Source organism: Quercus suber, unplaced genomic scaffold (assembly GCF_002906115.3).
Source record: "Quercus suber isolate HL8 unplaced genomic scaffold, Cork oak 2.0 scaffold_41, whole genome shotgun sequence".
Lineage (NCBI taxonomy): Eukaryota > Viridiplantae > Streptophyta > Magnoliopsida > Fagales > Fagaceae > Quercus > Quercus suber.
The window spans coordinates 1242373-1260713 of NW_027069506.1; the positions used below are offsets into that span (position 1 = coordinate 1242373).

Here is an 18341-nt window from a genome sequence, read left to right on the forward strand (position 1 = left end):
AATTTGGGAGGAAAACTAAGGAAAAAAGATGTTGAATGATATAATTTACACAAATACCCTCACTTTATTGCGCTCACCTACTCCTCTTCCTCACTTTATTCTTATATATTATATAACAAGGACATAATAATCAACTTATATAAACTACATTTTCCATCCTTTCATTTTTCTCTCCAATCAAATAAAAAAGTTTTCCACCCTCCCACTTGTCTACCCCTCCAACGAAATACACATGAGGGAAAACCAAATTTTTTCTATTCTCTTACTAATTTTCTATTCTCTCATTTTTCCAATCCTCCAATCAAACGGACCCTAAGAGATGTTAAAGATTTTGAAGAATATGTGTAGCCTAAAATGTTGATTGATGGTGGATATGGGGACAAGTAATCTTTTTTTTTTTTTTTTTTTTTTTTTTAGTATCCCCTGCAGGATTTTCAATTGCTAGTTTTTTGGTTCTCGGGTATTCAACTAAAGAGGAATTTGGATTAGTTCGTTTGATGTGGGTTTGGAGCATAGGTTTCTCACAATCAACAGAAGTTGGGTTGGGATTTGGATTCCTTAGTAACCGTTTCCAAGAATGAAGATTGGTTTTAGTATGTCCCGAAAATTCCCCACAACTATCTGGGGATAAAACCATTTCAATATCCTCAACTACACACTCCCTATTTAAAATTCCAAGTTCTGTACCCTTTAATTTCTCTGAACTGTAATTGGTTTCAGGAAGGATTGCATCATCATCCAGTCCAAGTGGAGTTGGGTTCACATGAGTTGAGATATTTTTGGGTGAATTATTTTTCATGGGATTAAGGATAGGATTTTTTGGGTTAGTATCCAAGACGGAAGGGACTCTTTCCATGTTTCTCTGTTTTGGTTTCTCTGTTCAGATAATTTTTGAGGATGAGATGGAAGTGTGTTTTTCGGACTTAGGTGGGTGGGAATCATTTTTCAAAGGATTGGGGATAATATTCTTTGAAATGGTTTCCGTAATGGGTGGGTTTCTCTCTGGGGTTCTCTGTTTTGGCTTCTCTATCTAGTTAGAGTTTGAAGATGAAAGGGAATAGGGTTTTTCGAGGTTAGGTGGATGGGAATCTAATCTAGTATTTGAATTGGAGATAAGATTTAGAGATTGTGGGATTACCTAGCAGCCCAAAATTTCTGCAGAAACCTTCGTAGAATCCTCCAACGAGTTAGCTACAATGATATCATCAAAAAATTTGCTACTCGGCAGTGGCATCTGTTGCCGGCGAGGAGTAGGAGATGGGTGCCTATCTCCTTCTTCATCATCAGATTCCAGATCAATGTTCTCCTCGGCCTCACTTGGTTTTGTTTTACTGAATGAACTTCTTCCCTAATTGGACTTAGGAGCCACAGCCCGTAAGCAAGGCCCAAATTGAAAATCATCTTCCTCTACAGTAATACACCCTTTTTTGGACTTGTGACATTCCCTCTCTTGATGTCCCAAAATTCCACACCGATAATAGTAAATGGGAAGTCTCTCATATTTGAAATGCACCCACCCTTTCTCCATGCCTTCTACCTGTACCATCTTTCCCCTCATTAATGGCTTAGTAATATCTATATCCACCCTTATACGAAGAAAGGGTCCCCATGCTAGGCCACTTTTTGGAGCATCAACTAAGAGAGGAACGCCAATTTCATTAGCAATATAATTTCCAACTATTGCATTCATACTTTTGATTGGAATATTAAAAACCCGAATCCAAAAGGGGGATTGTTGAAATGTGACATTTTCTGGGCTAACATCATTAGTGAACCGCTTCAACATAACCAATCTCTTATCAAAAGACCACGGACTCCTGTCTAAAATATCATTCATGTGCTTCTTCGTATCAAAGATTGCCAAAAATAGGTTGTTCCCCACCTCTTTGATTGATACTCGTTGAGAGCCTCTCCATAATTGTTGAATGGTAGACTTAAAAGCCTCCTTATTAAATTCTCTGTTGGTTTGCAACTTGAAGAGAATGCTGAATTGAGCATGTTCTTTTGATCGTGCAACATCCTGAGCATTAACTGATAAAACACCTTTTTCCTCCTCCAAAAGAGTGAATTTTTTCCAAAGTTCCTCCAATGTTGTATCCATTTCTTGGTATAAAAGAAAGATGAGAAGAAAAAGAAGAAAAAGAAAAAGAATCCCCTACTACAATCAAAGATTGACAGCGTTGAGGGGTTTGGATCTTACGAAGAACGCAAGTTAGAAGCTCCTACTTTCCACAAACCACTGAGAGCCTAGGAGAGAGAAGTTTTACAAAGAATATAACTTTTTTATTTTTTTTTAGAATTCTACTTTGGGATTGAAGCAATTTAGTTTTGTGTTTTAAGTTGTTATCTTTAATTGTTAAATATTACCAGCTGCAGACCCACGCATAGCATGTAATAATATTTTTAAGATAGTCTCATTAAATTTATTTATTGCAATTTGGACTAATTTAATAAATAGTAATGTATTTTATAATCATAATTTCATTTATTATAAGGACAATCACAATTCACAAATGTAATATATATAATTTTTATTGTACCAAAATAAAAACAAAAAAAAAATTCTCAATTAAAATTCAAGAGATAAGTTAGCAAGAATATAATTTTTTTATTAAAAGTTATATATAACATTTTATGTATCATTAAAAAGTATATAAAATTTGGAGAACTGATGAGCATATACTGAGGTTGAAACACAGAGAAAATGGCAATGGACTGGCCTAGAAAGGTGAAGCATGCTCTCCGTGTGAATTGTGATAAATGAAAGCATTACCAATTACACTCATAAAATGCTGTTTACAAAATTTCGATGTTAACTACAAAAGTTTCAATTTAATAAATAAATAGATTGCATCATAGCAAATAACAAAAAGATACTAATAAAAAAATTGATGAATAGAAAATTTAATAAGAAATAGACCGGTTTCAAAAAAGAAAAAAAAAAGAAAAAAGAAATAGACCAAATGAAATGGTATTGGTCACCAGCCACACAACTCTTTTGACTCTTGAAACACAGTGCTGCAGTATAAAAAATATAAATATAAATATAAATATGAATAAAAAAATATAAATAAAAATATAAAGTCTAGACACAATGTGGCTCATAAAGTAAAAAATTTGATGTGGATCACTTCTCAACCACGTCGCGGTTACAATCCGAAAGTTTCTTTAAAAGATTAGCTGTATAGACGAGAGTAAGGGTATGTTTGGTTGGAGTGAAAATAAGAAAAATAGAAAATAAGGAAAAAAATGGCATTTTCTCTTATTTGGTTCAAGAAAGACAGAAAATGGGGAGGAAAATAATCCATCTGGGCCCACATTTTTTTGTCCTCCTAATTTGGGAGGAAAACTAAGGAAAAAAGATGTTGAATGATATAATTTACACAAATACCCTCACTTTATTGCGCTCACCTACTCCTCTTCCTCACTTTATTCTTATATATTATATAACAAGGACATAATAATCAACTTATATAAACTACATTTTCCATCCTTTCATTTTTCTCTCCAATCAAATAAAAAAGTTTTCCACCCTCCCACTTGTCTACCCCTCCAACGAAATACACATGAGGGAAAACCAAATTTTTTCTATTCTCTTACTAATTTTCTATTCTCTCATTTTTCCAATCCTCCAATCAAACGGACCCTAAGAGATGTTAAAGATTTTGAAGAATATGTGTAGCCTAAAATGTTGATTGATGGTGGATATGGGGACAAGTAATCTTTTTTTTTTTTTTTTTTTTTTTAAGGCTGATTTGTGTTGTTGTTTAGGCGTTGGGCTTACCTGTATTTGTTTGAGCAATTTTTTTGTCCAACCTTAAGCGGGCCAAGATTTTGGAGGCTTAAATTTTTATTAAAGGTGTTCATGCATTTTTTTTTTAGAGTGCTCAAGAATTTAAATAAGGTACTTATGCCACGTGTCATAACCATGGCTGATGAGTTCATTTTCGTGCCGAGGAGGTCACACGCTCGGACAGTAAAGCCATGTTAGTGGCATGTTACCAGAGGAGGTCATACTGTAGAAAAAGAGTTTCAGATAAGGGGTTAGCCTAACATGATAGAAGGGGTGGTGGCTACCATCACATTTAATGCATCCCACAAAACCTCCTAGCTGCATTTATGTGGAGAAGACCTTTGAACAATGCTGCCTTGACTGCCCCAACTCACAAGGGCTTAGGAAAATATTTGATGGGACAAGCACTCAAGTAGTGGCCTGGAGGATCAATAAATGGAGGGTCAAGATCATCTAAAGTGAACTATATAATGTAAAAGACCCTCTAGGAAGAAGGGATCAAAACATCTATAGAGAACACACTGTAGCAATAAGAACTGAAATTATATCCAAGTCCAAAAGAACTAAATTCAAGAATCATTCTCCTCGAAATTCGCTGAGGAATGATTTCCTTACTTTAAACTTGTCTTTCTTTGCTTTTTTAATATCTTTGATCCATTATGCGTGTTGCTCGATCCATTGAGGCCTAACTTTTAAGTTTACTCTCTACAAATTTATTGTGTTGGGCTCTTTGAATTTGAATCCTTCTATCTTTTAGGCTCAGGAACCAAAGCTACACCCTTACAATTATTATTATTACTATTACTATTATTATTTTGTAGGTCATGAACACTGATTAACACGTAGTGCTGCCCTTGGTTGCCACATTTATATTGAGTCACATCAGCGTAGTATTTCGACCCAGTCTAGTCTATTCGGTTTAGTTCAATTCACTTTGATTCATTCTGTCCATTTCGATCAATTTCCGTGTATTTAGTCCAATTCAATCCATTTTGGTCCATTTCATTCCATTTTATCCACTTTTGTCAATTTTGAAGTTATATAATTTTGAGACTGGTCATGTTAATGGGTGCCTTAAGGTAATTGTTAATAAATCATTTTAAGAAAGTTTTGTATCACTTTTATGAGACATATAAAAAGTCGTAAAAAAAATTAATTATTTTTTTCATTTTTCCATAAAAAGTTTCTAAAATTATATCCTAAATCAATATCCTTAGGACATCTATTAACTTTTTTTTTTCTTTTAAAATTACCATTTAACTAAAAGAGTAAATTACAACTTACCCACATGTGGTTTGGTTGAAATTTAAGTTGTCTATCTGTGATTTGAAATTTAAGACTTTATCCACCTAAGATTTGATCAAAATTTAAGTTGCATACATGTGGTTTGAAATCCCATGATGTAAGTGTTTCGTTAGATTCTTTTTTACTTTTTATTTTTTATTTTTTTTATAGAGATTTTCAACCTATTACATTTGCTCTGATAATATTTATTTATCATCAAACCAAGATGCCAATTAGTTTTTGGTATAGGCAGGAATTGAATTTCAGATTTCTTATTCAACTATCAAAGACATTACTAGTTGAGTTAACTAGAGTCCATTTTTTAATCTTATTTGATTTTGTATTTTTATGTTTTTTGTGTTTTTAAAAGAAAGAGACTTAAAAGTAGAACAAAATTATATATTTAACCATATTTTTAATAGACATAATTTATGAAAATCTAATTGAGCTAACCTACATAGATAAAATATCAATTTCAAATCATAAATATATAATTCAAATTTCGATCAAATTACTGGATAAGTAATAATTTGCCTTAAAGCACACTGGTCGTACACACAATGTGTAATAACCAATGAAATAAAATCCGTGTCATCCTTTTTTTTCTTTTTTCTTTTTTTATTTTATTTATTTATTTATTTATTTTTATGAACAATCTGTGTCATCCTCATCCCACAATCAATGACATCAATAATTCCCACGTTTTCCCTGCGCACAGCTAGTTCGAAAATGAAATGAGAAATATAGGCTTCTTTTCCTTACTGACTAAGAAAATTCCAAAAAGTCTTCGCCTTTTCTTTTTCTTTTTTTCACAAACCAAAATTTTTTGCTTCTGGAACTTACCTGAGGCAAAAAGTTAAAAGATGCAGGTGTTTCGGTCAACGCTGGTATGACTTTGTACTAATATTATATCGAATTGAAGAAAAAAAAAAAAAAACAAACAAACAAACAAATAATGTCGTATGACTTTGTACTAATATTATAACGAATTGAAGAGAAAAAAAAAAAAATGTCGTATGAGAGGAAAATAAAAATAGAAGAACTAGAAGAAGAGAATGGAGAAGACGAAGAACCCACTTACCAGATGAGAGAAACAAAGAATAAAAAAGGGTAGATGAGAAGAAGGTATTTAGTATCAAATGGTATCATGTTTACAGTATTAAAATTCAATAAATATGAGACATATAAATAAAAAATAACTACTTCATTAACAAATAAAAGACATTTGTTAGTGAGTATTGATTTTTATACGTGTCTATCATTTACTAAGTTTTGATATGAGTGAATCAGATGACAAAGTAAAAATATGAAAAAGGCTAGTGATACAAAAAAAATATATATATTTTCATAGATGAGAGACTCAGATGACAAAGTAAAAATATGAAAAAAGTTAGTGATACCAAAAAAAAAGAAAATTAATAATTTTTGTTACAACTTGCCATATAGTAAACTGTGAAGTGTGGAGGTCAAATAGTAAATTTACACTTTTATCACTCAAAACTAGCGACTTGGTAAACTGTGTCAAAAATGGTGAGATTTTTTGTGTGTACTTCGCATTGCTTTACTCTACAAATATTGAACGTGGTGAAGCGTTTTCAGTGTCGGTGGGCCTGGGAATTGGGTAAAATGAGTAAGTAGTCGTTGGAATCTTTCTTGTTTAGTACTAACCCACATAATAGTTTTATTTACCCCAAAAAAAAAAAAAATCAATAATAAATGTTTGCTGACAACAATAAAGCAATATGCTAACTTTATTTGAGATTTTTTAAAAATAAATTATATTAAATCTATTATTATTTAGTTGAATTCAAATTACATTTGATGTAACTTTAAATAATATTACACCACTTAATTATTTTTTATAAAATTTATATTTTGAAAATTTCACTGTTGAATTACATATTTTATATATTCTTAATATTCATTCTAATTTTCATTTCAATTAATTGTTATTTACCATTCGATCTATAAACTCATTTTTAATACATTATTTTAAATTACAAAAATTTGAATTTAAATAATTGATCAATGACATGGCTATTTATCTTTGATCACTTTCAAATTTTGCAAGTATAAACAATATATGAATATAATGTAATCTAATGGTTAATTTGTCAAAATTCACATCCAATTAAAAAATATTGAGTTGTGCAACATTACTTAAAATTATATCATGTGTAACTTGAATACAACCATATATATATATATATATATGAGATGGATTCAAGTTACATTTGGTGTAACTCTACAAGAGTTGCACCTTTTTTAAATCTTAGATTTCCAAAAGATTTAACAGTCAAAAAGAAAAAAATAATGCTAAAGATACAAAATATTTTACAAACTGCTAATGTAGTGAACGATTATTGGCAAATGAAAAAGATAATATTAATAGTAAGCGTAAATAAAAACCAATAAGAGGTTAACCACATCAATATTTTATAAAGATGTTATAAAATAGTTTATGATTATAACATTACTCGAAAGAGAAAGAAAATATTATATTTTTTACCTCATTAAATATTTACCTAATCAATAGCATCATTATTATCTCTCTTTATTAAATATTTCTACGTGTCTCCTTTTTCTCTCTCCACAGCTCCACTTTCCATGATTTTTTTTCCCCCCCTAACAAAACCTCTATCGCTTTTCTCATCTTTTTTATGAAGATACTCACCAGGGGTTGCAGTTCATTCATTCTTTACTTTGTATGTATTGGTGTTTTTTTTTTTTTTTGGCACGGCTTGTGTCCAGTGAAAATTTTCACTGGACACGGCAAGATTTGAACACGTGTCCAAGAGTGGACATGTATCCAAGATCTAACATGTCCAGTGGACATAAGCCGGACCCTTTTTTTTTTTGTTCATACAGAATTCGGGTTCATTATTTCTTCTATCCATCTAAATTGATTTTTTATTATTATTTAAAGTTGGTCTTGTTATAGTTGTCTGATGCTACTTACAAGTGACTAAAGTGAGGCAACGTCAAAATTAAATTATGTGATTATGTCAAGTACTCAACTTCTACCATTATTTTTTACTTTTATCACCACAAGTAATGCAACGTTTTTGGTAATTAAGATTTAAAAATTCAATCACCTACTGTGATGCTAAATCCAAATGCCAAGGTTAATGAATTGATAAATGAGGAGACTATGCATGATCGAAGAGTGCAATAGTTGAGGAAAATTTTTTGGCTTGAAGAAGCAGAGGTTATTAAACAAATCCCTTTTAAGCTGGAGGAAGCCTAAGGATAAGCTACTCTAGACAGGCACAAAAGATGGTTGTTACATAGTACGCAATTTTTTTTTTTTTTTTTTTTTTTTTTTTTGTGGGGAAGAATGTGTTAAGAACTTAACTTTAAAAGATAAATGTTGCCATCTATAGATCACATTGCAAATCAATTAGGTAAGCATCAGAAAATGGAGAGAGAAAAAGGAGACACAGAGAAATATTTAATAAAGAGAGATAATAAGGATACTATTAATTAGGTAAGAATTTAATGATGTAAAGAATGACGATATTTTCTTTTTTACTATTAGATCTTTTCGAAATCTAAGGCTTAAAAAATGTGTAACTTGAACTTATATATATATATATATATATATATGATTTGTATGTATGTGTGTGTGTGCGCGCGCGCACATATGGGTTTTTTTGGGGGGGGGGGGGGTAACCCTGAAACAGAGTCAAACGGTACATTAAAATAGGCTGATACCAAAAAATTCTATTTTGATGAGCAAACCAAAACGAGTTCTGAAACCATATTTATAACAAATAACCTATGTTAACCTTTTTTTTTTTTTTTTGAACACCCTGACTAACAAGCTGCTCCTGTTTGTCACGCTCATATTGTGTCACATCAACATAGTTTTTTTTTTTGATCTAATCTGGTCTAGTTGGTTAATTTCTTTTTTTTCTTTTTTGAATCTTGATAATAACTCTTATTATTAGACCAAAACACTAATAAGTTTTTAATGTAGGCAGAAATTGAATCTCAGATCTCTTATAGAACCATCAGAGACTTGACTAATTGACCTAACTGGAACTCACTAGTCGGTTAATTTCAATCCAGGTTCATTTAGTCCAATTTGGTCAATTTTGCCCAATTCGATCTATTTTGGTCTACTTTGATTCATTCAGTCTATTTTAGTCTATTTCCATCTATTTAGTCCATTTCAGTTCATTTTATTCTATTTAATCAGTTTTTAATGTAGGCAGAAATTGAACCTCGGATCTCTTATAGAACCATCAGAGACTTGACCAATTGACTTAACTCGAACTCACTAGTTGGTTAATTTCAATCCAGGTTCATTTAGTCCAATTTAGTCAATTTTGCCAAATTCGATCTATTTTGGTCTACTTTGATTCATTCGGTCTATTTTAGTCTATTTCCATCTATTTAGTCCACTTCAGTTCATTTTATTCTATTCAATTTACTTCATTCTATTCAATTTACTTCACTCCATTCCGTGCCGTTCCGATCATTTCGATCCATTTTGAAATTACCATTCAACTGAAGTGAAAACACGATTTTCATCTTAGCTGCGTTTGAATCGGGTGAAAAACATTTTCGGAAATGCTTTTCAGTATTTACAGGTGTTTGGTTGTGCATGGAAAACGCATTTTCTAGAAATTAATTTCCATTGACCAGTGGTCAAGGCTGAAAACGAATTCACCTTCCATTTTCACTTCAAATCTAATTTTCCGGAAAAGAGAAACAGAGCACGAAGAGAGAGAGAGAGAGTGTGAGAGAGAGCCTAAGCACACTCCACCTGAAGCACATCCTCGCCGGTCAGATCGCCATCCTCGTCGCCGTCGCCTCCTTCGTCCTTGATCTCGTCACCTCCGTCGTCACCGATCTCGTCGCCTCCTTCGTCACCGATTGCGCCAAGATCGCGCCGCCCTCTCGATCGCGCCAAGATCGCGCCGCCCTCTCGATCGCGCCAAGATCGCGATCACGGTGCCAAGTTCGTGCCTGCGAGATCGCGCCGAGATCGCGCCGTCCTCCTCTGGGTCAGATCATCATCTTCGATCTCATCGTCGTCTCGATCGCGATCTTGTTTTGAGAAAAATGAAAAAGAACGCTAAAATGGAAGCTGGGTCGAGTTCACAATTCCCAGACAAGCCGGAGAGAGTGAAGGGTGCTTCCATAGTGCTGGGTTTGATTTAGAGAGAGGATTTGATCATAGAAACGGTGGTGGGTCATCTCCCAAAATCGAGATCGACCCGATTCTGGGCCGGACTAGGCCGAATCAGGGGATTGAGATTGAACCGCAAAACCAGGGCGCCGCCCTCTCGATCTTGTCGTCCTCCTCTGATTTTTTTTTTTTTTTCGTTGCGGTGGTGTGGACGGTGGATTTTCTGTGGGTTTTGTGTTGCTGCTGTTTTTTTTTTTTGATGAACTGATTGTTGTTGTTGTTGTTGTTGTGGTGTTGTTGTTGCTGGAATTTGCTATTGTGGTTGTTGTTGCTGTTGTGTTGTTGTTGTTGCCGGAATTGGTTGTCGAAAATTGTGAAAAAATGGTAGGAAAATAGCATTTTTCCTAATAGAACCAAACACATAAAAATATTTTCCATAACAATTTCAATAACACAACCAAACACTTAAAAATATTTTCATTTTCCGAAAAATAGCATTTCCGGAAAATAAGTATTTTCCAGAAAATATTTTACGGGAACCAAACGGACCCTTAGTTAGCGTCCACACAATACACACCGATGTGTAATAACAGTGCTATAAAATATCATCCTTGTCCAACTGTCAATTAAATCTGTGTTTCCCTATCAAAAAAAAAATTAAATCTCTTTTCCGACGTTGTTCTTACGCAAAACTACAAATTAAATGAAATTAGGCATCTTTGCCTTGGTGACTAAGAAAGTTCCATAAGTCTTTGCCTTATCTTTATCTTCTTTTTTTCTTTTTCTTTTTCATAAACCAAAATACATTTTTGCTTCTGGAACTTACCTGAGCGTTCTATAAAAACGAATATTCTTACACGGTCCCTCACGCAAAGAATTCAAATAAGCAAAGCATAAGACAAATACCAAAGCTCATATAGCTCTCTGCATCTTTCGCTTTAGTTTCACGCGCTTTCCCCAAGAACTGATCAGTGAGAGAGAAAATGGCAGATGGTGTTGAAGAAAACGTTACCGAGATTGTGATCAACGACGAAGCTCACGACTTTCGCTCGCTACTCTCTTCTTCTGATAGAGACTTTCTTGTCCGCAACAACGGCGATCAGGTACTTTTTGATTCTGTCAACTTTTTTTTTTTTTTTTCATTGAATGATTATTGATGGGCGGGTTTTTTTTTAACACCTCTCTGATTGGCTAAGCAAATTGGTTTATTCATCCAACAAAGGAAACTGGTTGATGGGACTTTTCCTGTGATTTTCTCGGGAAAATATGGTCTGTGAGAGAGGAAGAGAGAAGAGTTTATATTGGCTTTGATTGCTGGTTTTATTTCCTATGTAATAAGTAATTTAGTTTATAATCAGTTCATGATTTTGATGCGATTCCTTCGTACTTGTCATTTATAATTTAGCGAGCATTGATTTCATACTCTCTTTTTTTCACTTCAAAAAAAAAAAAAAATTTATTGGAATAGTATTGGTGAAATTTGGATTTCTTAAATTTACTTAGTTTTTTTATATGCCCTGCAGTGTTTTTAATTAAAAATAAAGTTTATGAGCAAGAACATAACCATGGCTGATTCATGAAATTCTTTTGTGAAGATCTTGGGCTGTATAGTAGACCCCTGTATTTTATAATACTTACTAAGTTTTTTTTTTTTTTTTTTCCTTTTTACTTGCAAGTAACTTGTATATTTTGGATAAACTAAGGCTGCTAAATAAAATTAAGATTGTGTTTAGGTGAAATTTTTTCCATTAGTAAAGCAATTCAGCTAACAAGTGGAATTTTTTCAGAAAAAATTGTGGTGATTTTATTTCTTTGGTATATGTCAGTACATCCACATCATATTTCTCAGTTTAGTAGTTCCTGTAGGTCTCTGGTCCCATTGTTACATAACTTCATAAAACAATGATGTCTGAAAAAACCTATTAAAAGTTCGATAAGTTTCTATGGAAAGTAAATTTAACAAATGATGAAGCTTTTTAATTGCCAATAGGTTATTTTGGGTGGGTTGGAGGAGGGGGGGGGGGGTGTGTGAATTTAAGAACAAGAGTTGTCAGCTTATTTATCAAAACCAATGATGAACTCAATGGAGCGTAAGCGGCTGGATGAACGGTGTTAGAATGATTAATTTGTTAAAATTAATTTAAATATTCTGAAACTTGCCTTTTTGATTGTATGTAGTGTTCCACGGACCGTAGTCTAGTATTGTACTAGGATGAATGTTATGGAACGAGTTAAGAGGGAATCATTTCTTGAATTGTGAATTTTGCAGGTTAAAATTGAGACCTTGAAGGGGAAGAAGTTGGCATTGTATTTTTCAGCATCATGGTGTGGCCCCTGTCGCCGATTCACCCCAATTTTAATTGAGGTGTACAATGAACTCTCTTCAAAAGGTGATTTTGAGGTCATTTTTGTCTCGGGTGATGAAGATGAGGAGTCCTTCAAAGGGTACTTCTCCAAGATGCCATGGCTTGCAATCCCTTTTTCAGATTCAGAGACACGTGATCGCTTGGATGAATTGTTTAAGGTTAGAGGCATACCCCACTGTGTAATCCTTGATGAAGAGGGGAAAGTTGTGAGTGACAATGGAGTTGAGATCATTCGGGAGTATGGAATTGAAGCGTACCCTTTCACACAACAAAAGATCAAAGATTTGAAAGATCAAGAGGAAGCAGCCAGGAAGAATCAGTCCTTGAGATCTATCTTGGTATCCCGCTCACGTGACTTCGTCATTTCATCTGATGGAAAGAAGGTAAATTTTCTTGATGTTACTTGTTATTTTGTTCATTAACATGAAATATAGTATTCCTCTCCCCTAACCTGTATTTATTCTTGATATACAAGGTGCCTGTCTCTGAGCTTGAAGGAAAGACAGTAGGTCTGTATTTCTCATTGTTCTCGTACAAGGCTTGTGACGATTTTACTTCAAAACTTGATGAGGTTTATGAAAAATTGAAAGCAAAGGGAGAGAACTTTGAGATTGTGTTGATACCACTTGAAGAGGATGAGGAATCATTCAATCAAGGCTTCAAAAGCTTGCGTTGGTTTGCACTACCTGTCAAGGACAAGAGCTGTCAGAAGCTGGCTCGGTACTTTGAGCTCGCAACCCTCCCCACTTTGGTTATTATAGGGCCAGATGGGAAGACTCTTCAATCCAATGTTGCTGAAGCAATTGAAGAACATGGGGTTCTGGCATACCCGTTCACGCCAGAAAGGTTCACAGAACTTGCTGAGGTGGAGAAGGCAAAACAGGAAGCTCAAACCCTGGAGTCAATTTTGGTTTCAGGAGATCAAGATTTTGTCATTGGAAAAGATGGAGTCAAGGTAACCTAAGATTTATTCAATGCTGCAAACTTTATAGTAGCTTATGGATTATGTCAGATAATTTAGTCCGACTGTTGTGATGACGAATGAATTCGTACCTCCCACTAACAGTGGAAATATTTGTATTTAGTTCTTGGTTTATATGCAATATTCTATGTGCTATGTAGAGAAGTTTGCATCCTGTTAAAATGAATTTGATCACTTGTTTACCTTTCCAGATTCCAGTAACAGATTTAGTGGGAAAGAACATCCTACTTTACTTCTCAGCACATTGGTGCCCTCCATGTCGCGCCTTTCTACCAAAACTTATGGATGCATACCACAAGATCAAGGCAAAGGATGATGCCTTTGAAGTGATTTTCATCTCTAGTGACAGAGACCAAGCCTCTTTTGATGAATTCTTTTCAGGAATGCCGTGGCTAGCGCTTCCCTTGGGTGATCCTAGGAAGGCATCCTTGAGTCGTACTTTCAAGGTCCATGGCATTCCTCTGCTTGTAGCCATTGGACCAAGTGGCAAGACTGTCACAAAAGAAGCTCGAGATATTATAATGGTTCATGGGGCTGATGCCTATCCTTTTACTGATGAGCGGTTGAAGGAGATTGAGGCACAAATTGTGGAGTTGGCAAAGGGGTGGCCTGAGAAGTTGAAACTCAAACTCCATGAGGAGCATGAGCTTGTGCTTGCTCGTCGTAGGATTTATACATGTGATGGGTGTGGTGAGGAGGGACAAGTCTGGTCATATTACTGTGATGAGTGTGACTTTGATCTTCATCCAAAGTGTGCCCTGAAAGAAGACAAAGGAGCCAATGATGATTCCAAGGGGGAAGAAAATCCCCACGAAGGATGGAACTGTGATGGAGAAACCTGCTTCAAAGTTTAATAATACCGTATCTTAAATTTGAGATCATTTTATCTTTAGTGTCCTTTCCTTTTCCTAAGTTATTTGCTTGTGAATTGTGGTGTAAGTCTTAAGTCTTAAGTCTTTAAGTTTTTAAGAGTGCTATTGTGGTTATAACTTATAATGGCCTCTCATGTATATAGTGCCAGCCTAAAAATTATTATGCATACTGATGGAAGTGCTAATGGTTTAAGTTATTAGACTCTATTCGCAAATCCACGTGTTTCTTGGAAATAAATGAATATATAATTATTTTGTAATGTGATATAATGTATCATTTTAGTGTATTATGTTTTTCTCTTTTTTTTTCTTCATTTTTTGGATACAACTAAACTTTTTTTAAGTTTCAAATTAATTAATCAAATTTCTTATTATTTTAAAGAGATTATCATGATAATCAAATTTCATCATTCCCTTGACATGAAATATTCAATTGCTACAATCGTATAATTGTAGCCATGCAGCCTAAGAAAAAGAATCCTAAATGTGTGCACTTAACATTTTTTAATCAAGTCATTTTATACATTCAATCAAATCAATTACTTCAAAAAAATGGGTAGTATAATTGTAGCTATGCAGCCTAAGAAAAAGATTCCTAAATGTGTGCATTTATATTTTTCAATCAAGTCATTGTAGACATTCAATCAAATCAATTACTTTTGTTAGGGAAATTTTTTTATGTAATTGGCAAATCTTTTAATCAAATACACTTTACTTGTAATTTGGTAAAACTAGAATGGTGTAGTACTTCAAGAAATAAGAGTTCAAGTCAAGTGTTAAAGCAAAGAAGATCTGACCAAGAAATAAGTAAAGAAAAGCTGTTCATTAAAGCTCGACAGCAATCTCAACAAAAAGACTTCTATCAAGATTTAATGTTAAAACTCGATAGAAGCTCGACAGAAAGGGACTTACGAAATCAAAATTTCCAGATCTGATTTTCGGCCTATGTTGAAATATTTATGTAAGGTTTCTTTTCTCATAACCCTAGACATATATAAGGCTGCAGAAAATTCCTTAATTCATTATTCTATTTGAAAAAGCTATTGCGTCTTTACACCAAGGGTTTTGTGACCAAGGAGTTTCTTGATCTTTATTGTTGATGAATTGAAGAACTTTGCAGCCAACAATCTCTTCAAGTTGCTGGAGTTAGTTATGTACTAAAATCCATGCATTATTGGTTAGTCACGTACTGGGATTCGTGTATTAAATAGAAAGATTGCCACTACAATACAAATCTAGTTGGGTATTGGGGTAAGAGTTCAACTGTAGGTTGATTTTGGGATAGGCCAAAGGGTTTGGTAAGATTCCTTATACTTGTAACCACTTGTGATTGATAATAGTGAATTTTTGGAAGTGGTGACTTTAAAATCATCCGGTGGGGTTTTGCCTCGGTGGTTTTTCCCATTTGTAAACAAATCACCTGTGTCAATTTAATTTTCCGTTACATTTAGATAATTTGGTAATTTGTTTGTTCAGCCACGCTATTGCAAGAAATTTGATCTAATTAATTAACTTTGATAATTAATTAATTAATTAATTGTAAGGGGTCAATTCATTTTAACCTAATAAATGATATCAGAGCAGGCACACTCTAATTAGTCTTAATCTTTGTTGTGTAATCCATTAACCCTTGTTTGTCATGGATAGTTGACAGTCTCTTATTATACCTTATTTATTTTATGGCACTAACTATACATATTAGAAAGTATGCATGAGAGCTTTCTTGCAATCTTTAGATAAGAAGGTCTGGCAAGCTGTGGAAATTGACTGGGTGAAGCCAAAGGAAGCGTCGATTGATTGGATGAGGCCAAGATCAAAGCGGCAAACTTCAACAGTAGAGCATTGAATACCTTATTCAGTGCGGTGACTAATGAGGAGTTCAAGAAAATATCTTCAACTGAAATTGCAGAGGAAGCATGAACCATCCTTCAGACAACCTATGAAGGGACTAAGGCTATTAAGGATTCAAAGCTCCAAAGGCTCATGACTAGCTTTGAGGAGAAGATAAAGACGAAGGAGAATAAGACGTTCGATGAGTTCTATGCTAAGCTAAAGAACATAATAAACTTAGCATTCAATCATGGTGATCATATTCCCGAGCCCAAGATTGTGAGAAATGTGCTCAAATCTCTCCCTGAGAGATTTCATGCCAAGATAACAGCTATTGAAGAATCAAAGGACATTGACACCATTCTTTTGGCAGAGCTAATTGGCAACTTGCAAACCTATGAATTGGGTTTGACTAAACTTGAGAAAGGAACCAAAAGTAAGAGTATGGCATTGAAGGCCAAAAGTAATGAGATTGATGAGTCTTCAGATGATGAAGATTCCAAGATGAAATCCTACATCACTAGGCAATTCAAGAAGTTCATGAAGAATGCCAATGTAAAAGGTTTTGATGAGGCCCATAAGCAATCTAGTTCTTCACAATTCAAAAGTCAAGACAAAGGGAAGAAAGATGCTAAGGATGGCGGTCAGTATACTGTTCCCTACGGACCAAAATGTTTCAGATGTCACGGTTTTGGACACATGAAACAAGAAAGTCCAACATATCTTAAGTGAATTGGGAAAAGCAAGGCTCTTGTTGCTACCTTGACTAATACTGAGCCTGAGACTGAGTCAGATGATAGTAATGACGAGGGAATCTTAAGTGCTTTCACTGGTACAGTGGATCCTACTGAGGGGATCATAAAAGCTGTGGATGAAGAAGAGGACTTGGTGGAATCAAAGTTTGAGAAAATGGATGAACAAGATAATATCCATACAGCCTATGCACAATTGTGCAAGGTTCTTGAAAAGCATAAGAAACTCTATAGCTTGGCCACCAAGAAGCTGAGTGATGTGGAGCCAAATCGAAATGAGCTCTCCACCAAGGTTAATGAAGCCAATCAAACTATTAGAGCACTGAGGTTCGAGAACAACTTCTTGGCTGAAAGAACCAAGAAGCTTAAAGCATAATTATTCCAAGTTTGAGCTCAGTTGGAGAGGACTTCCAATGCAAAGCTGGATGAAATGCTAAACCTCTAGAGATCAATTTCTGACAAAATCGGCTTAGGCGTATGAACTCTCTAACTCTTCTCATATTGCCACATCTAGTAGGACTGTTTTTGTCTCACCTGCTAATAATAAAAATCTTGAGAAAAATGAAACTAAAACTGAGATAGCTAGTGAGAGCAATCTAGACAAAGGCAAATCTATTCTAGAAGTACCCCCTAGGATAGAGAAGAAAGAAACTAGAAACCCTAAGAGCAATAAGGCTAAAAATAAGAAGTCTCAACCAAAGAAGCTGCATTTCTGTCATCACTGTGGAGCTTCAGGACACACTCGTCCAAATTGCTATAAGTGGTTAGCCACTCAACAGAGCAATAGTGTGTTATCATCTGGTGGTCAAGGTCAACTTCCACCATTTTTGGGTCCTCTTGGAGATCATCTCAAGGCCCTCATGTTCCTTTCAAACTTGAATGGTTTCAATTCTTTCCCCTCACCTCTGGATCAAAGGTTCAACTCTAGGAAAGGATCTTCCTCAAATTCCAAAGCGTGGAAAGAAAAAGGCTCAAAGTTATTCAGTCACTTTCTCTCTCTCTCTCTCTCTCTCTTTCTCCCTTTATGTTTTTGTATTACTTCTTGTTTTTGAGTCAGTCTAATTCTATGCTTTGTGTGTTTCTTCATGTTTTTGTTTGTTTGTTTTCAATTTGTTTTATTTTGTTTTTCATAAAAATTCAAAAAAAAAAAAATACAAAAACAGTGTGCGTTTGTGTATATTAGTACTTGTATACCCCGGATAACCATTGAAGTAAAGTTTTCTAAACTTTGTATCTCTTGTAGCTTAGATGAGCATCTTAATGCACAACTAAGCAAGTGAACTTTTGTGGCTCATGTTTGTGATGAGTACGATTAAGATTGTCTC

General features: G+C 34.3%; 2 protein-coding genes across 2 annotated transcripts; one reads left to right on the top strand and one right to left on the bottom strand.

Annotated features, from left to right (window-relative positions):
• Window positions 1-1348: 1348 nt before the first annotated feature.
• On the bottom strand, window positions 1349-2101 carry LOC136066625 (uncharacterized). Its single transcript, XM_065771276.1, has one exon. The coding sequence runs from the start codon at window positions 2099-2101 to the stop codon at window positions 1349-1351; it is 753 nt and encodes a 250-aa protein (XP_065627348.1).
• Window positions 2102-11060: 8959 nt separating this feature from the next.
• LOC112029599 (probable nucleoredoxin 1) lies at window positions 11061-14694 on the top strand. Its single transcript, XM_024062280.2, has 4 exons — window positions 11061-11317; window positions 12484-12963; window positions 13056-13535; window positions 13754-14694. Exons 1-4 carry the CDS (start codon window positions 11198-11200, stop codon window positions 14414-14416), a joined length of 1743 nt encoding a protein of 580 aa, XP_023918048.1. The 5' UTR covers window positions 11061-11197; the 3' UTR covers window positions 14417-14694.
• Window positions 14695-18341: the final 3647 nt, after the last annotated feature.

Excerpts from the sequence above, each read along its gene's own strand:
- LOC112029599 (XM_024062280.2), top strand. The coding sequence starts at position 11,198 with ATGGCAGATGGTGTTGAAGAAAACGTTACCGAGATTGTGATCAACGAC. Across the intron at positions 11,318-12,483 it reads TCCGCAACAACGGCGATCAG|GTTAAAATTGAGACCTTGAA; the intron begins GTACTTTTTGAT and ends TGAATTTTGCAG. Across the intron at positions 13,536-13,753 it reads TTGGAAAAGATGGAGTCAAG|ATTCCAGTAACAGATTTAGT; the intron begins GTAACCTAAGAT and ends TTACCTTTCCAG.
- LOC136066625 (XM_065771276.1), bottom strand. The coding sequence starts at position 2,101 with ATGGATACAACATTGGAGGAACTTTGGAAAAAATTCACTCTTTTGGAG.